The sequence below is a fragment of the Oncorhynchus clarkii genome, chromosome 28, assembly GCF_045791955.1.
Source record: "Oncorhynchus clarkii lewisi isolate Uvic-CL-2024 chromosome 28, UVic_Ocla_1.0, whole genome shotgun sequence".
Lineage (NCBI taxonomy): Eukaryota > Metazoa > Chordata > Actinopteri > Salmoniformes > Salmonidae > Oncorhynchus > Oncorhynchus clarkii.
The window spans coordinates 12049782-12065196 of NC_092174.1; the positions used below are offsets into that span (position 1 = coordinate 12049782).

A 15415-nucleotide genomic window follows, 5' to 3' on the forward strand; every position below is an offset into this window, starting at 1 on the left:
CACAGAGAAATGACTGGAGGGATGGAAAAAGGAGAGGGGAAAATAAAAAGGGAAATGGGATCCTTTTTTTCTTTCTTTTGCCTTGCTCTGTTGCCCTTCCCTCTCTTTCTCTCTTCCCTACCTCTCTCCTTTACCTTTTATTTTTTATATATTTGTAAAAAAAATACATATTTAACCTTAAACTAGGCAAGTCAAGGATAGAGGGAAAGGAGAGGTCTTAATTTATCCCCATCTCCTTTCCCTCTAACCCCCTCTATCCCTCCCTCTCTCCTTTCCATCTATCCCACCCTCTCTCCTTTCCCTGTATCCCACCCTCTCTCCTTTCCCTGTATCCCTCCCTCTCTCCTTTCCCTCTCGCTCTATCTCCCCCTCTCTTTCTCCCGCTGTGACTGAAAACATATTTGGTTTACTGTGTGGTGAGGGTGAAAAGTCGACAACTCTGGTTTTGTGTTGTCTTTCTTCCCCTTTGTCTCAATGGCAAATTGCTTCTCTGAGTATTTGTATTTTGAACACTGTAAAAGTAATGTATAAGACAATAGTCTTGTGGGCTGCCTCCAACTGCTGTTTATGGGCTATGTGGTCTTTTTTTGTGCAAATATGAAATGAAAAGCACATGCATTGTAAAGGATAAGAAATAGTCTGGTCGTGCTCCTATGTCAATGGAGGCCTCCTGGAGTCCCGTTTTTAAGGTCTTGTCAGAAAATGTAACCATCATTTGTGTTGTTTCAGATGTTTCTCTTCTGGATTTGACCGAGCAGTTCACACCGCCAGAAACTGCTCCCCACACCCTGGTGAACCTAGTGGAGGCCATTGAGAAGAAAGGTACACACCAACCAACACACAGCACCATAAACATGCATACACAGTAAACATAAATGGTAGTGGCCATTCAAAGGAGAGATACTATGGGAATGCAATAAATTACTCCTAGGTTTTGGAGTAATGGAACACGGTCTCATACCTCCACAGACTGCACTGCACCGTTACACTGTTGTGTTTATTTGTCGCTGACAGATTTATTCTCACCTGTGCGCTGATAGTGCCATGCAGTGTTACAGGACAGGGGGCTACATTCACACTGCATTATGGAGGTCTTCATTCACAGTTTCTCTCTTTCACACATTCAACGCACACACACACACACACACACACACTTCCTCCCACTCTAACCAATTTCACAACATTGTGTGAAATATACATATTTTAGACAGACGTGTCAATTTCACGGTTCGGGCCATAGTGTAAATGACACATTTTCATTTACATCGTACATTCAACAATTCCACTCTTTCGAGAACACATTCAGCCCTACATTGGGCTCTGGTCAAAAGTAGTGCACTATATAAGGAAAAGGGTGCCTTGTGGTATGCAGACTGAAATAATTCCTCTAACATTTTTTCCCACACAGGTTGCACAGATTGGTCTCTTCCTCTATCCTGCATCATAGCTTCCCCTGAGTGTATTCATAATCACATCCCTAGTAGGGATGGGCATGAGTAATCAAGTCCTCGAACTGATGTCAAAACTCAATCTTTACCAGAGATTTAAATAAAAAATAAAAATCTAATATTGTAAAACTATTTGGTCGAAATGTTGTCTTTAAGACAAAGTTAATTTGCTTTGACTCTGGTGTTCCATTTGTACATGTGCATTTGCGGGCTCCTTAAATTCTCTTTCGTGTCTCACTCAATTGCGTTCTGACCGCTCCTTCTACACACTCGTGCTGAGTGCGACTACAGAAATAAATGCCTATAAAAACGTATCTTACTGATAGGATACACACGCTATATTCCTTACCAAATAACGACAGTTTTTAAACAAATTCTAAATAGACTGGTTGACTAAAGTAGGGAAATATGTGTTCCATCAATGACTTGCAGTTTTGGAATAATTGTCATTTTCCTACTTTGCTGTTGACACTGGTTACCCCAGCCTCAAAGTCAAAATTGGCTATATCGTAAAAATTCATGAAAACCAACATTTGCATTTTGGTCTAAATTGAAGGTAGGGGCTAGGCATAAGGTGACCGGTGTGATTAAGGTTAGGGTTAACGGTTAGGTTTAAAACCGGATTTTAAGAAATTGGAGAAACAGTCCAGGGTTTATGATTTTGTAGCTGTGGTAACTAACGTTAGTGACGACCGTACTTTGCGAGCTGCTAGTGACATTTTGAATTGGTACGACTCGGCTATTACCCCGGTAAACACAGACTGGTTCCACACTGAAAATAGGCAACAACATTAGTTTGATGAAGACAGAGCGTGTTTTCATCAGAATCCTGGCCATAGTTCTTCTCCATGCCGTGTTAAATGTAGAAAAATTCCAAGGAACGTCTGTATATCGAAAAGAACACCGATTTGTGTTTTGTGACCCTGAAAAATATCTTTCAACTGCCAAATTGAGCCACGTTTCAAATGAGCACTCGTTGAGAATAACTTCCAGACACGAGATGCGAATCCCACTTTACCCTTTTTATTTTATTTGACTTGTTTGTTTGTTTTTTTTACTATAAAATAGGTGTCTTGATTGTAATAAGGCTCTGTAAATAGCAGCTACATTATCATAATTAGGTACTGTTTGCATATAGATAAATGCACACACTCCAACTGTCAAAAAAGTTCAAATGCCAGGCCCTAATCCCTAGGGTCTTTACATTTTAATGTGACCATCTGTCTGCGTCTGTCATGCCAAGTCAGGCAGTCATGCATACTATAGAAGGCTGATGGAGCTATTGTCTCGATTCGTCTGCAGGTCTGGACTGCAAGACACTGTACAGGACACCTGTGGCATCCTCCAATTCGGAGAGCCCAACACAGAGCTGGAATGGTGGTGAGTTACTCCTGTCACGCTCCAGCTGTATTTGTTCTGTTAGAATTAGTATAGTAATGCTCGAAGTGAAGTGATCTGTTTTGAATGAGTGAGTGTTAACTCACCCCCCACGTATTTATCTTATTAGACTTCCACTGTAGTAGGCCATTTTATATCCAATTTGGGCTAACAACACTTACTTTGTACAACCTCTAAATAATACATGTATACCTTTTCTCAACCCCATAGTGCATGATAAGACTTGCTACACTATTAGCATATAAATGTAGGTATATCATGCACGTAATGCATTCAAAATGCTCCCAATGCTTTTTTCCGTGTGGCAAACCTGGCTGAATGAAATGCAGCTGGCCAAACCCACTGACTGTCTCTCTCCCCCCAGAGGTGGAGTCGGGTAGTGACGTGGGCGCCTTGTCGGAGTGTGTGGTCCGCTACCTGAGGGAGCTGCCGTCCCCCGTCATCCCCCCCGGTGTTTACCCAGACCTGCAGGCTGCGCTGCAGCACGGCACCGCGGGTACATGCCACATTTCACTGACCCCTGCTTGTGCACAACTGTCCGGCCCCCCCCCACACCAACCCATCCCTATCCCAGACGATACAGACTTAGGCTATAGAAAGTCACAGAATCACATGAAGCTGATTGTGTGGCATGTTAATCGCGTGCCCCCCTCCTGCCTGTGAGAATAAGCCAGTAGTGGAGTGCTGGGGATGAGCATCCCAAAAATATTTTAACTTATAAAGCTACCCTGGTCCCTGGGGATGCCAGGGACTTTGTGTGTATGTGTGCTGAGAGCGAGTTCCTTGTTGTGTTCACACTTGCTTGTGTGAGTAAGGGTCTGTGGTAACATGTGGTCTGCCTCTTCTCACAGACTTGGTGGCAAGCAGCAGCGGAGGCAGGGAGCTGAGCCTGGTCCTGGAGAGGGCCACTAGTGTGCCCCTGCACCATCGCCTCACTCTGCAGTACCTACTCACACACCTGGGCAAGGTGGGCCAGGGCTCCCAGCTCAACGGCCTGGACCCTCACACCCTGGGCCTGGTCTTTGGGCCGCTGCTGATCCGGCCCAGCTCTGCTACTGGGTGAGTAGGAGAATACATGATCTAACATCTAAGGATAAAAATGAGCTAAGTATTCACACCCCTGAGTCAATAATTTGTAGAATTACCTTTGGGCAGCAATTACAGCAATTTGGAATTTCCAACACATTACTGTTTCTTATAAAAAAAAAACAAGAAGTCAGTCTTTGTTGGTTGTTGTTGTTTTTACAATGTTCTAACGCCACATTCACACCACCCAGACATATGCCAACAAACAACAGAGTTGGGTCAGTGTACGCCGCTCGTCTGTGTTGGTTGCCATTTTGTTTGGTAATATTTTGTCCAATTCGGCATGTTCAATCAGCATTTGGTGTCAGGAATGGGAGTATTGTGTTAGCAGTGTGCAAACATCATAATGGATTAAATTCATACTGTATAAACCGTTGCTTTTCACTAGTTCTCAAATTGCTTCACATTGGAGTAACTAAACTCAAACCCCACCCTTGTGATGCACAGCAGCCATTTTGTGTGGATTGCGTAGTTACCACACAGCTGGTGAATATCCTACCACATAGCTAGTGATATCCTCTTGAGATGGACAAGTGAGGGCTCCAATGGCACTGGTTTAGTGGAAGAACATGTGATTGTTAGTGCTCTCTCCCTCGTGTGACTCAAGAGGAAATCCCTAACGCTAAAAGCTGTTATTACAGACTGCAGCTGAGTACTTTTCCCCTGCCTCCTCAGCACCATGTGTTTGAATGACCTGCCGCTGACTGAACATCTTATGACTGTGTCTTACTCCCTGCTGTTGTTGATTGACAGGTGGGAGGTGGGGGAGAAGTTCCCTGCACTAGCGCTGGAGAGGCTGCTGATGGAGAGGGCCATGGGACAGGAAGTCCTGCCCCCTGGTATGGATGGGTAGATACAGTGCTCTAAATTTGGAGGGCTCAATAGAAATTAATATAGAACCTGGACTGGATGGAAATAGTTTTTTTGTTTTTTGAATGGTTGCACAGAATAATGGATTGTACTATTTACTGTGCATAACTTAGTGCTGATTTGTACAGACCAATAAGCACACACGAAACATCCCCAACTAAAGATGATTTGGCTTGTGTGTCAGGATCTGTATGTGTAAATGAGACTTTTTCTATTGAAAATCTCTTGTGATGTTTGCTTGTCCAAAACATTCTAATCTAATGGGGTTTTCGGTTGTATCCGTGTGTTTTGTATAGCTCTACCAGTCAAGCCAATGAAGGCCAAAACCACGACTCCAGCCATGACTGAGACTCGCATACTGAGTGATTCCGAGTGGTACTGGGGGGAAATCTCCAGGTAAAGAGCCACTCGTGTATCAATAACATTTCTAAATCCTCAATTAAATAATTTACTACATCAACAAAATAGTTTTGGCCCCCAAGTTTTCTGAGGGGGGAAAAAAAACACTTTCTTTTTTATTGTTAAACGGTGTTAAAACACCAGCAAATCAGCTCCAAGTGATTTTAATTACAGATTGCCTTCGGAAATTATTCAGACCCCTTGACTTTTTCCACGTTTTGTTAGGTTACAGCCTTCTAAAATAGTTTTTTCCCTCATCAATCTACACACAATACCCCATAATGACAAAGCAAAAACAGGTTTTTAGAAATGCTTGCAAATGTATTAAAAATAAAAACAGATACCTTAGTTACATAAGTATTCAGACCATATGCTATGAGACCCGAAAATGAGCTCGGGTGCATCCGGTTTCCAACTGAACTATTATATTTACATAAGTATTCAGACCCTTTACTCAGTACTTTGTTGAAGCATCTTTGGCAGCGATTACAGCCTCGAGTCTTCTTGGGTATGACGCTACAAGCTTGACACACCTGTATTTGGGGAGTTTCACCCATTTCTTCTCTGCAGATCCTCTCAAGCTCTGTCAGGTTGGATGGGGAGTGTCGCTGCCCAGCTATTTTCAGGTCTCTCCAGAGATGTTCGATCAGGTTTAAGTCCGGGATCTAGCTGGGCCACTCAAGGACATTCAGAGACTTATCCCGAAGCCACTCCTGCCTTGTCTTGGGTTTGTGCTTAGTGTCGTTTTCCTGTTGGAAGGTGAACCTTCGCCCCAGTCTGAGGTCCTGAGTGCTCTGGAGCAGGTTTTCATCAAGGATCTCTCTGTACTTTGCACCGTTCATCTTTGCCTTGATCCTGACTAGTCACCAAGTCCCTGCCACTGAAAAACATCCTCACAGCATGATTCTGCCACCACCATGCTTCACAGTAGGGATGGTGCCAGATTTCCTCCAGATGTGACGCTTGGTATTCAAGCCAAACAGTTCAATCTTGGTTTCATCAGACCAGATAATCTTGTTTCTCATGGTCTGAGTCTTTAGGTGCCTTTTGGCAAACTCCAAGTGGGCTGTCGTTTGCCTTTTACTGAGGAGTGGCTTCTGTCTGGCCCCTCTACCATAAAGGCCTGATTGGTGGAGTGTTGCAGAGATGGTTGTCCTTCTGGAAGTTTCTTCCATCAACAGAGGAACTCTAGAGCTTTGTCAGAGTGACCATCGGGTTCTTGGTCACCTCCCTGACCAAGGCACTTCTCCCCCGATTGCTCAGTTTGGCCGGCCAGCTCTAGGAAGATTCTTGGTGGTTCTAAACTTCTTCCATTTAAGAATGATGGAGGCCACTGTGTTCTTGGGGACCTTCAATGCTGCAGAAATGTTTTGGTACACCTTCCCCAGATCTGTGCCACAACACAATCCTATCTTGGAGCGCTACGGACAATTCCTTCGACCTCATGGCTTGGTTTTTGCTCTGACATGCACTGTCAACTGTGGGACCTTATATAGACAGGCGTGTGCCTTTCCTAATCATGTCCAATCAATTGAATTTACCACAGGTGGACTCCATTCAAGTTGTAGAAACATCTGAGCTCAATTTTGAGTCTCATAGCAAAGAGTCTGAATGCTTATGTATTAATGTTTCCATTTTTTTTAATACATTTGTAAAAATGTCTATTAACCTGTTTTTGCTTTGTCATAATGGGGTATTGTGTGTATATTGCTGAGGGTTTCTATTTAATACATTGTAAAATTAGGCTGTAACGTAACAAAATGTGGAAAAAGTCAAAGGGTCTGAATACTTTCCGAAGGCCCTGTATGTGATCATATTCAAATGTAAGCAAGGCCTGAAGTGGTTATGTTTTAATCAAATATTATATCTATTTGGGTTTCTTGCGGTCAATTTGCAATCTATTATTTGGAATTATGTTCCGGACACCTGACTATCCGCTCAAGACAAAATCGTCCCGTGGCTGAATGTAGTTGATGATCCCTGGCCTATAGTATTTATTTATCCAGTAACCACATTTTTGTGTGGATTAAAACTGGATTATAGTAAAAAAAACTATTTGTAGATTATGGTATACGATAATCAGCTCTCATGAAACAGCCTATTGTCGTCATGTGCTAGTCGTTAAGTTGTATTGTGTGTTAAAGTAAAAAATCTTGTGTAATTTGGTCAGCTGCGTGATTAACTGCTTTGTTCATTCGTGTTAGAAATTGAGAGTTCCGGCAAAAGTTTCCACCCTCTCAAAAGGAAACTCTCTGCCAGAGTCGAGGCAGTTTTAAGCACCTCCTTCGCCAAATCCTAATATGTCCGAATAACCAGTGACGAAAACCCCAAAATCTGAGTTGTCTCACGCATTCCATTTAGTCCCGGAAGATTCTTTGGTCTACGAGTAGAATCTGCCCACGGAAGATTATATTGTGAAGGATGTGGTGCTTTCATGAATTCACAATCCCCTTCAACTGTGCCATTGTTTCCAGGGAGGAGGTGAACGAGAAGATGAGAGACACCCCTGACGGGACGTTCATGGTCCGCGACGCCTCCAGCAAACTGGAAGGAGAGTACACACTGACCCTCAGGTGAGAGGCTACTCCTAGTATCAAGTAATATAGTATATGTCTTATGTAAAGAGTGGAGGACGGTCAACATTACACATTTACTAAACATCTGTAAATGAGTGATTCTTGATCTCCTTTTAGAATGTGGAATGTAAGTTTGCTATTGCGATACTTGGGTCTTGGGTTCACGTTTGGAAAAAGAGCAAATGGTTCAAAAGGATCTACAGAATGAATCTTAATGAAAGCAACGTCACATTCACCGAGATTTCAAATGTATTTCTCGCCATTGACATTGATGTCTCACCGTTTCTCCACCACAGGAAAGGAGGCAACAACAAGCTGATAAAGATCTGCCACCGGGGCGGTCGCTATGGCTTCTCCGAGCCGCTCACCTTCACCACGGTGGTGGAGCTCATCAACCACTACCGTCACGATTCCCTGGCCCAGTACAACGCTAAGCTAGACACCCGGCTCCTCTACCCCGTCTCCAAATACCAACAGGTACCTACTTTACACTACATGTACATTGACAACGACAGACATCTTTACTGTGCATCGAAATTGAACTTTGTCCTATTGCTGGCCTGCCTTTCTAACCTTAGGATTACCACTACCGCCACAATCTTCTGTAGTCTATGCCAGGACCACAGATGCATATTTCAGCCAACTCTTGAGATGTATACATTCAGTTTTTTTTTCTTTTTTTTTCTCTCCACTCCTCGAATTCCAAAACATTGCCGGTTAGAGTGCAAGTTAGAAGGACATTTTCACGGAACGGTTTGATTCCTGCTCAATTTGTATTGCAGCATCATTGTCCTCCCGCTTGATTGGCTGCTTTGTGAATATTGTCACTGACCGTTGTATAACGTTGCTTTCCTCAGGAGCAGCTGGTGAAAGAGGACAGCATTGAGGCGGTGGGCGAGCAGCTGAAGGTGTACCACGAGCAGTACCAGGAGAAGAGCCGGGAGTACGACGTGCTCTACGAGGAGTACACACGCACCTCACAGGTACTATACTGCTTCCTGTACTGTAAAGGGCGTACTGGGTCCATACTTCTGGAAAACACCTCTGTCTCAGGCTCTGTCCCAATACTCTGAAATTAGATATTTTTCTTGTATCCTTCTTTTATCCTTGCTCTCTAACCAATGATCTGAGAGGACAGGTGAAAAGAAAATGGTGGAAATTCACATCCCTCCTAACTGCCATTGCCATGAGTGGAAAAGCGAAGAAGATATGACTCCATTTCAAAGTATTTCAAAGTCCTGTGTGGTTTAGTTGGTAGAGCATGGCGCTTGCAATGCCAAGGGATGTGGGTTCGATTCCCACTGGGACCACCCATACGTAAAATGTACGCACGCATGACTGTAAGTGGTCACAAAAGGAGAGGAAACAAACAGGAGGATTGCATTGGTCCCATCATGCGCCATGCTGACTTGTGTTCCCCTGTGTGTCTCTGTCAGGAGCTCCAGATGAAGCGCACGGCTATCGAGGCCTTTGGCGAGACCATCAAGATCTTCGAGGAGCAGTGTGAGACCCAGGAGCGCTACAGCAAAGAGTCCATCGAGAAGTTCCTACGCGAAGGCAACGACAAGGAGATCCAGAAGTAAGCATTTTGCCTGTCCATAGTGACATGGGTATTTCAACCACAACTTGTGTTAAACTAGTACCTCTGTATGTACGTAGGCTGTATTTTAAGACTATTTAAAACATCAGTCAATGTATTGTAAAGAACAGTCAAACCAGACCACTACCAATGAACCCCAGAGGTGATTTGTTATGGGGCTTCCCCCCCCCCCCCCCCCCCCCCCCTCTCACTTCAGGATCCAGAGCAACTCAGAGCGTCTGAAGTCTAGGGTGACGGAGATCCACGACAGCAAGAGAAAGCTGGAGCAGGATCTGAAGCAGCAGGCCACTGACAACCGAGAGATTGACAAGAGGATGAACAGCCTGAAGCCGGACCTCATTCAGCTAAGGAAGATCAGGGACCAGTACCTGGTGTAAGAGAACGCAATACTATAGAGACATTTTTTTGTAATATATATAAATATAAATAAATATATATATAAATATAAATATATATATATATATATATATATATATATATATATATATATATATATATATATATATATATATATATATATTTATATTTATATTTATATTTATTTATATTTATTTATATATATAAATTATATAAATTTATATAAATAATATAAATATATATAGGTATATATATATATATATATATATTATATATATTACTATTTGTTGACTGAATTGAAGTGGACTTGTGTGCTATTCTGTTTCTTTGGTCTTGCAGATGGTTGACACAGAAGGGGACGAGGCAGAAGAGTATAAATGAGTGGCTGGGCATAAAGAACGAGGCAGAAGAGTAAGTGACAAAGTTGCAACATTTGGCAAGTGTTTAGATTGCATGTTATAAAGCTATACCTGTTGGGTACGTCTGTAAAATGTGAATTTGAAACTGTTGCCTTGTATTTTGTATGGACGTCATATTGATGTATTTTCGGGGGAGGTATTTTATTAGGATCGCCATTAGCTGTTGCGAAAGCAGCAGCTAGTCTTCCTGGGGTCCACACGAAACATGACATAATACAGAACATTAATAGACAAGAACAGCTCAAGGACAGAACTTCATACATTTTTAAAAAGGCACACGTAGCCTAAAAAATACATACATACATACATACACAAACTATCTAGGCCAAATAGGGGAGAAGGCGTTGTGCCGTGAGGTAGTGCTTTAGCTGTTTTTTTTAAACCAGGTTTGCTATTCATTTGATAAATTTGAGAGAACTCGGGGGTTTTCTTTAATGGAAGCTTCTCTTATGTCAAACGTGTACTGGGGGGTGTGGGAGGGGTCTCGAATGGTTGAGAGACAGCTATTGGGGAACTGTGGGGGGATCTTTTCAGGGTTCGGGTTCACGTTTTTTGGCCTGGTGGTAGATCGGTCAACATGCCCTTGAGCAGGTCATTGACCCTGGTTGCTACTGTGTGTCGCTCTGAATGGGAATCTGTTGGATGACTGGTATGATGTAGTTATTGAGCGGTTTCACTGCAAGTAAATCAAATCAAATTCATTTATATAGCCCTTCGTACATCAGCTGATATCTCAAAGTGCTGTACAGTAACCCAGCCTAAAACCCCAAACAGCAAGCAATACAGGTGTAGAAGCACGGTGGCTAGGAAAAACTCCCTAGAAAGGCCAAAACCTAGGAAGAAACCTAGAGAGGAACCAGGCTATGAGGGGTGGCCATTCCTCTTCTGGCTGTGCCGGGTGGAGATTATAACAGAACATGGCCAAGATGTTCAAATGTTCATAAATGACCAGCATGGTCAAATAATAATAATCAAAGTAGTTGTCGAGGGTGCAGCAAGTCAGCACCTCAAGAGTAACTGTCAGTTGGCTTTTCATAGCCGATCATTAAGAGTATCACTACCTCTCCTGCTGTCTCTAAAGAGTTGAAAACAGCAGGTCTGGGACAGGTAGCACGTCCGGTGAACGGGTCAGGGTTCCATAGCCGCAGGCAGAACAGTTGAAACTGGAGCAGCAGCACGACCAGGTGGACTGTGGACAGCAAAGAGTCATCATGCCAGGTAGTCCTGAGGCATGGTCCTAGGGCTCCGGTGCTCCGGGAGAGAGAAATAGAGAATTAGAGAGCATACTTAAATTCACACAGGACACCGGATAAGACAGGAGACGTACTCCAGATATAACAAACTGACCCTAGCCCCCTGACACAAACTACTGCAGCATAAATACTGGAGGCTGAGACAGGAGGGGTCAGGAGACACTGTGGCCCCATCCGATGATACCCCCGGACCGGGCCAAACAGGAAGGATATAACACCACCCACACCACCCACAGCCCCCACACCACTAGAGGGGTATCTTCAACTACCAACTTACCATCCTGAGACAAGGCCGAGTATAGCCCACATAAATCTCTGCCACGGCACAACCCAAGGGGGGCGCCAACCCAGACAGGAAGATCACGTCAGTGACTCAACCCACTCAAGTGACGCACCCCTCCAAGGGACGGCATGAAAGAGCACCAGTAAGCCAGTGACTCAGCCCCTGTAATAGGGTTAGAGGCAGAGAATCCCAGTGGAGAGAGGGGAACCGGCCAGGCAGAGACAGGAAGGGCGGTTCGTTGCTCCAGAGTCTTTCCGTTCACCTTCACACTCCTGGGCCAAACTACACTCAATCATATTACCCACTGAAGAGACGAGTCTTCAGTAAAGACTTAAAGGTTGAGACCGAGTCTGCGTCTCTCACATGGGTAGGCAGACCATTTCATAAAAATTGAGCTCTAGACGAGAAAGCCCTGCCTCCAGCTGTTTGCTTAGAAATTCTAGGAACAATTAGGAGACCTGTGTCTTGTGACCGTAGTGTGCGTGTAGGTATGTACGGCAGGACCAAATCAGAAAGATAAGTAGGAACAAGCCCATGTAATGCTTTGCAGGTTAGCAGTAAAACCTTGAAATCAGCCCTTGCCTTAACAGGAAGCCAGTGTAGGGAGGCTAGCACTGGGGTAATATGATCAAATTGTTTGGTTCTAGTCAGGATTCTAGCACTAACTGAAGTTTATTTAGTGCTTTATCCGGGTAGCCGGAAAGTAAAGCATTGCAGTAGTCTAACATAGAAGTAACAAAAGCATGGATTCATTTTTCTGCATCATTTTTGGACAGAAAGTTTCTGATTTTTGCAATGTTTCGTAGATGGAAAAAAAGCTGTCCTTGAAACAGTCTTGATATGTTCGTCAAAAGATGAGGGTCCAGAGTAACGCCGAGGTCCTTCAGTTTTATTTGAGACGACTGTACAACCATCAAGGTGAATTGTCAGATTCAACAGAAGATCTCTTTGTTTCTTGGGACCTAAAACAAGCATCTCTGTTTTGTCCTAGTTTATAAGTAGCAAGTTTGCAGCCATCCACTTCCTTATGTCTGAAACACAGGCTTCTAACGAGGGCAATTTTGGGGCTTCACCATGTTTCATTGAAATGTACAGCTGTGTGTCATCCGCATAGCAGTGAAAGTTAACATTATGTTTTCGAATGACATCCCCAAGAGGTAAAATATATAGTGGAAACAATAGTGGTTCTAAAACGTAACATTTGAGGAACTCCGAACTTTACATTTGATTTGTCAGAGGACAAACCATTCACAGAGACAAACTGATATCTTTCCGACAGATAAGATCTAAACCAGGCCAGAACTTGTCTGTGTAGACCAATTTGGGTTTCCAATCTCTCCAAAAGAATGTGGTGATATGATGGTATCAAAAGCAGCACTAAGGTCTAGGAGCACGAGGACAGATGCAGAGCCTCTGTCTGACGCCATTAAAAGGTCATTTACCACCTTCACAAGTGCAGTCTCAGTGCTGTGATGGGGTCTAAAACCAGACTGAAGGATTTCGTATACATTGTTTGTCTTCAGGAAGGCAGTGAGTTGCTGCGCAACAGCTTTTTCTAACATTTTTGAGAGGAATGGAAGATTCGATATAGGCCGTTTTTAGTTTTTTAAATATTTTCTGGGTCAAGGTTTGCCTTTTTCAAGAGAGGCTTTATTACTGCCACTTTTAGTGAGTTTGGTACACATCCGGTGGATAGAGAGCCTTTTTATTATGTTCAAAATAGGAGGGCCAAGCAGCAGCTCTTTCAGTAGTTTAGTTGGAATAGGGTCCAGTATGCAACTTGAAGGTTATTGTAAACAAGTATATTGTATGTTTTAAATAATAAAATATTAATTAAAACAGTGTGGTGTACTGCAGGGAAGCTCTCTAGACCCTCTACTCTTTTCTATTTTTACCAATGACCTGCAACTGTCATTAAACAAAGCATGTGTGTCCATATTCTTGTTGTAAAAAGACATTTACACAATGACAATTATGGCCTTGGAACCAATTCTGCCCACTGAGAATAACCAGGTTGCCTTTCCGTAAAAGCTGCAATGCCTTTAAACTCTGCACCAGCTACCCAAAAGTAATCCTAACACCTTTATAAAGATGAGTCATTAACACCCTCTCTCCCTCCTACAGCTCATACTCGCTGGTGGAGGAGGATGAGGGCTCGCCCCACCACGACGAGTGCACATGGTACGTGGGCGACATCAAGCGCACCCAGGCAGAGGAGCTGCTTAGGGACAAGTGTGACGGCACCTTCCTCATCCGAGAGAGCCAGACGCAGAAGGGCTCCTACGCCTGCTCCGTGGTGTGAGTGTTTATTTCAGTGTGTTACATGTCAGTCAAAAGGGCTAAGATTATTCTATGATGGGTTGAACTATTTTAAAACGGGCAAAGAAAATGTATGCGGTTTTACTTCCCACCTGTTGTTGGCCTTCCCCCAAATGACCATTGTACACTGTGCCATTTAATAAAGAGGATTCCAAAGGGGGGAGACCAAAATAGCTTCTGGGGAGGTCAAAGCTGTGTGCTGGAAAACCTTGGCAGTGTTGGGGCTTCAGACCAGCCCTAACATCTCACTTAAAATGTTGTTTTTAGTGTTTAATTATAAATGAAATGTCTATTAGTGAAAACATTTTTACATTTACTTTGTTTCTGTAAAACATTAAATGAGGTTGTGCTGTCTCCTCCAGTGTGGACGGCGACGCCAAACACTGCGTCATCTACAAGACGGATAAAGGCTACGGCTTCGCCGAACCTTACAACCTGTACGGCTCCCTGAAGGACCTGGTGCTCCACTACAAGCAAGAGTCCCTGGTCCAACACAACGACCAGCTGAATGTAACCCTGGCCTACCCAGTCCTCACCCAGACCCTGCAGCAGCACCCTAGATGAAGGGCAGTGTGACACAACGACCCCCAACGGTGACCAGCACTTCCAAAGCATATGGGGGGGGGGGGGGGAGCACACTCATTACGTACCACAGTACCAGCCACAGTAAACATGAGACGAAAACCCTGTTTGTAGACTGAAAACAACATAAGCACACCGTTATGATGGAAGCTTTCAGACCATAGTTAGAAGAGCAAGAAGGAGTGAGAGTAGAAGGGAGAGAGTCGGGGAACTGGAGGTTAAAGATACTGGATGGAGCTCAGCTTTTTTTATTTTTTTTGCCTTGGCACCCACTTACCCTTCTAGGCAAAGGCCTGAGCTGTCATCCCCAGTAAGGACTTGGCTAACCTGGCTGCTCACCACACTGCACTTCACAACAACGAGATCTAAGAGACGGGGGGGGGGGGCAATCCAGCATTCAGATACATGGTCCTGGAAAGGCGGGGTGAAGTGGCTGGACAAGCCAGTTACTTTCTATTAAAAGCTTGCTTAAGTACCATAGAAAGAGCCTTGATTGACCACAAGCCTGTGTTGGGAAAGAGGGGAACTATGTAGGGTGGGATGCTGGGGTAGGGAGAGGGGGGCATGACGGAAAGCTTTAGAAAAATATATTTTTAAAAGTTCAATTTACTCGTCTCCTCCAGTTTGTTGTAAGATCAACATTCTTTATAAAAATAGACATGGTATATTTGTTGTATTGTGAATAGATAGATATTCACAATAGATCAATATATATATATATATATTCCGTTTCCATTTAATCATGGGTAGTGGAGAAATCCCTGCAAGCTCGTTTCTTATTTCAAATGTTCTCTTCAAGTGCTTTCTTTTATACTGTAGCCTATA

At 43.6% G+C, this 15415-nt stretch overlaps 1 protein-coding gene across 1 annotated transcript in view; it reads left to right on the forward strand.

The window, feature by feature from the left end:
• LOC139387463 (phosphatidylinositol 3-kinase regulatory subunit gamma-like) overlaps positions 1–14701 on the forward strand; it is a 47324-nt gene extending 32623 nt beyond the window's left edge. The window contains exons 3-16 of the mRNA XM_071133655.1: positions 730–822; positions 2751–2828; positions 3211–3342; positions 3698–3905; positions 4686–4771; positions 5099–5198; positions 7676–7774; positions 8074–8254; positions 8635–8760; positions 9214–9356; positions 9574–9750; positions 10074–10145; positions 13814–13987; positions 14371–14701. Coding sequence (XP_070989756.1) covers positions 730–822; positions 2751–2828; positions 3211–3342; positions 3698–3905; positions 4686–4771; positions 5099–5198; positions 7676–7774; positions 8074–8254; positions 8635–8760; positions 9214–9356; positions 9574–9750; positions 10074–10145; positions 13814–13987; positions 14371–14572 — 1871 coding nt within the window. The 3' untranslated portion in view covers positions 14573–14701. The remainder of the gene's footprint in view (positions 1–729; positions 823–2750; positions 2829–3210; positions 3343–3697; positions 3906–4685; positions 4772–5098; positions 5199–7675; positions 7775–8073; positions 8255–8634; positions 8761–9213; positions 9357–9573; positions 9751–10073; positions 10146–13813; positions 13988–14370) is intronic.
• Positions 14702–15415: the final 714 nt, after the last annotated feature.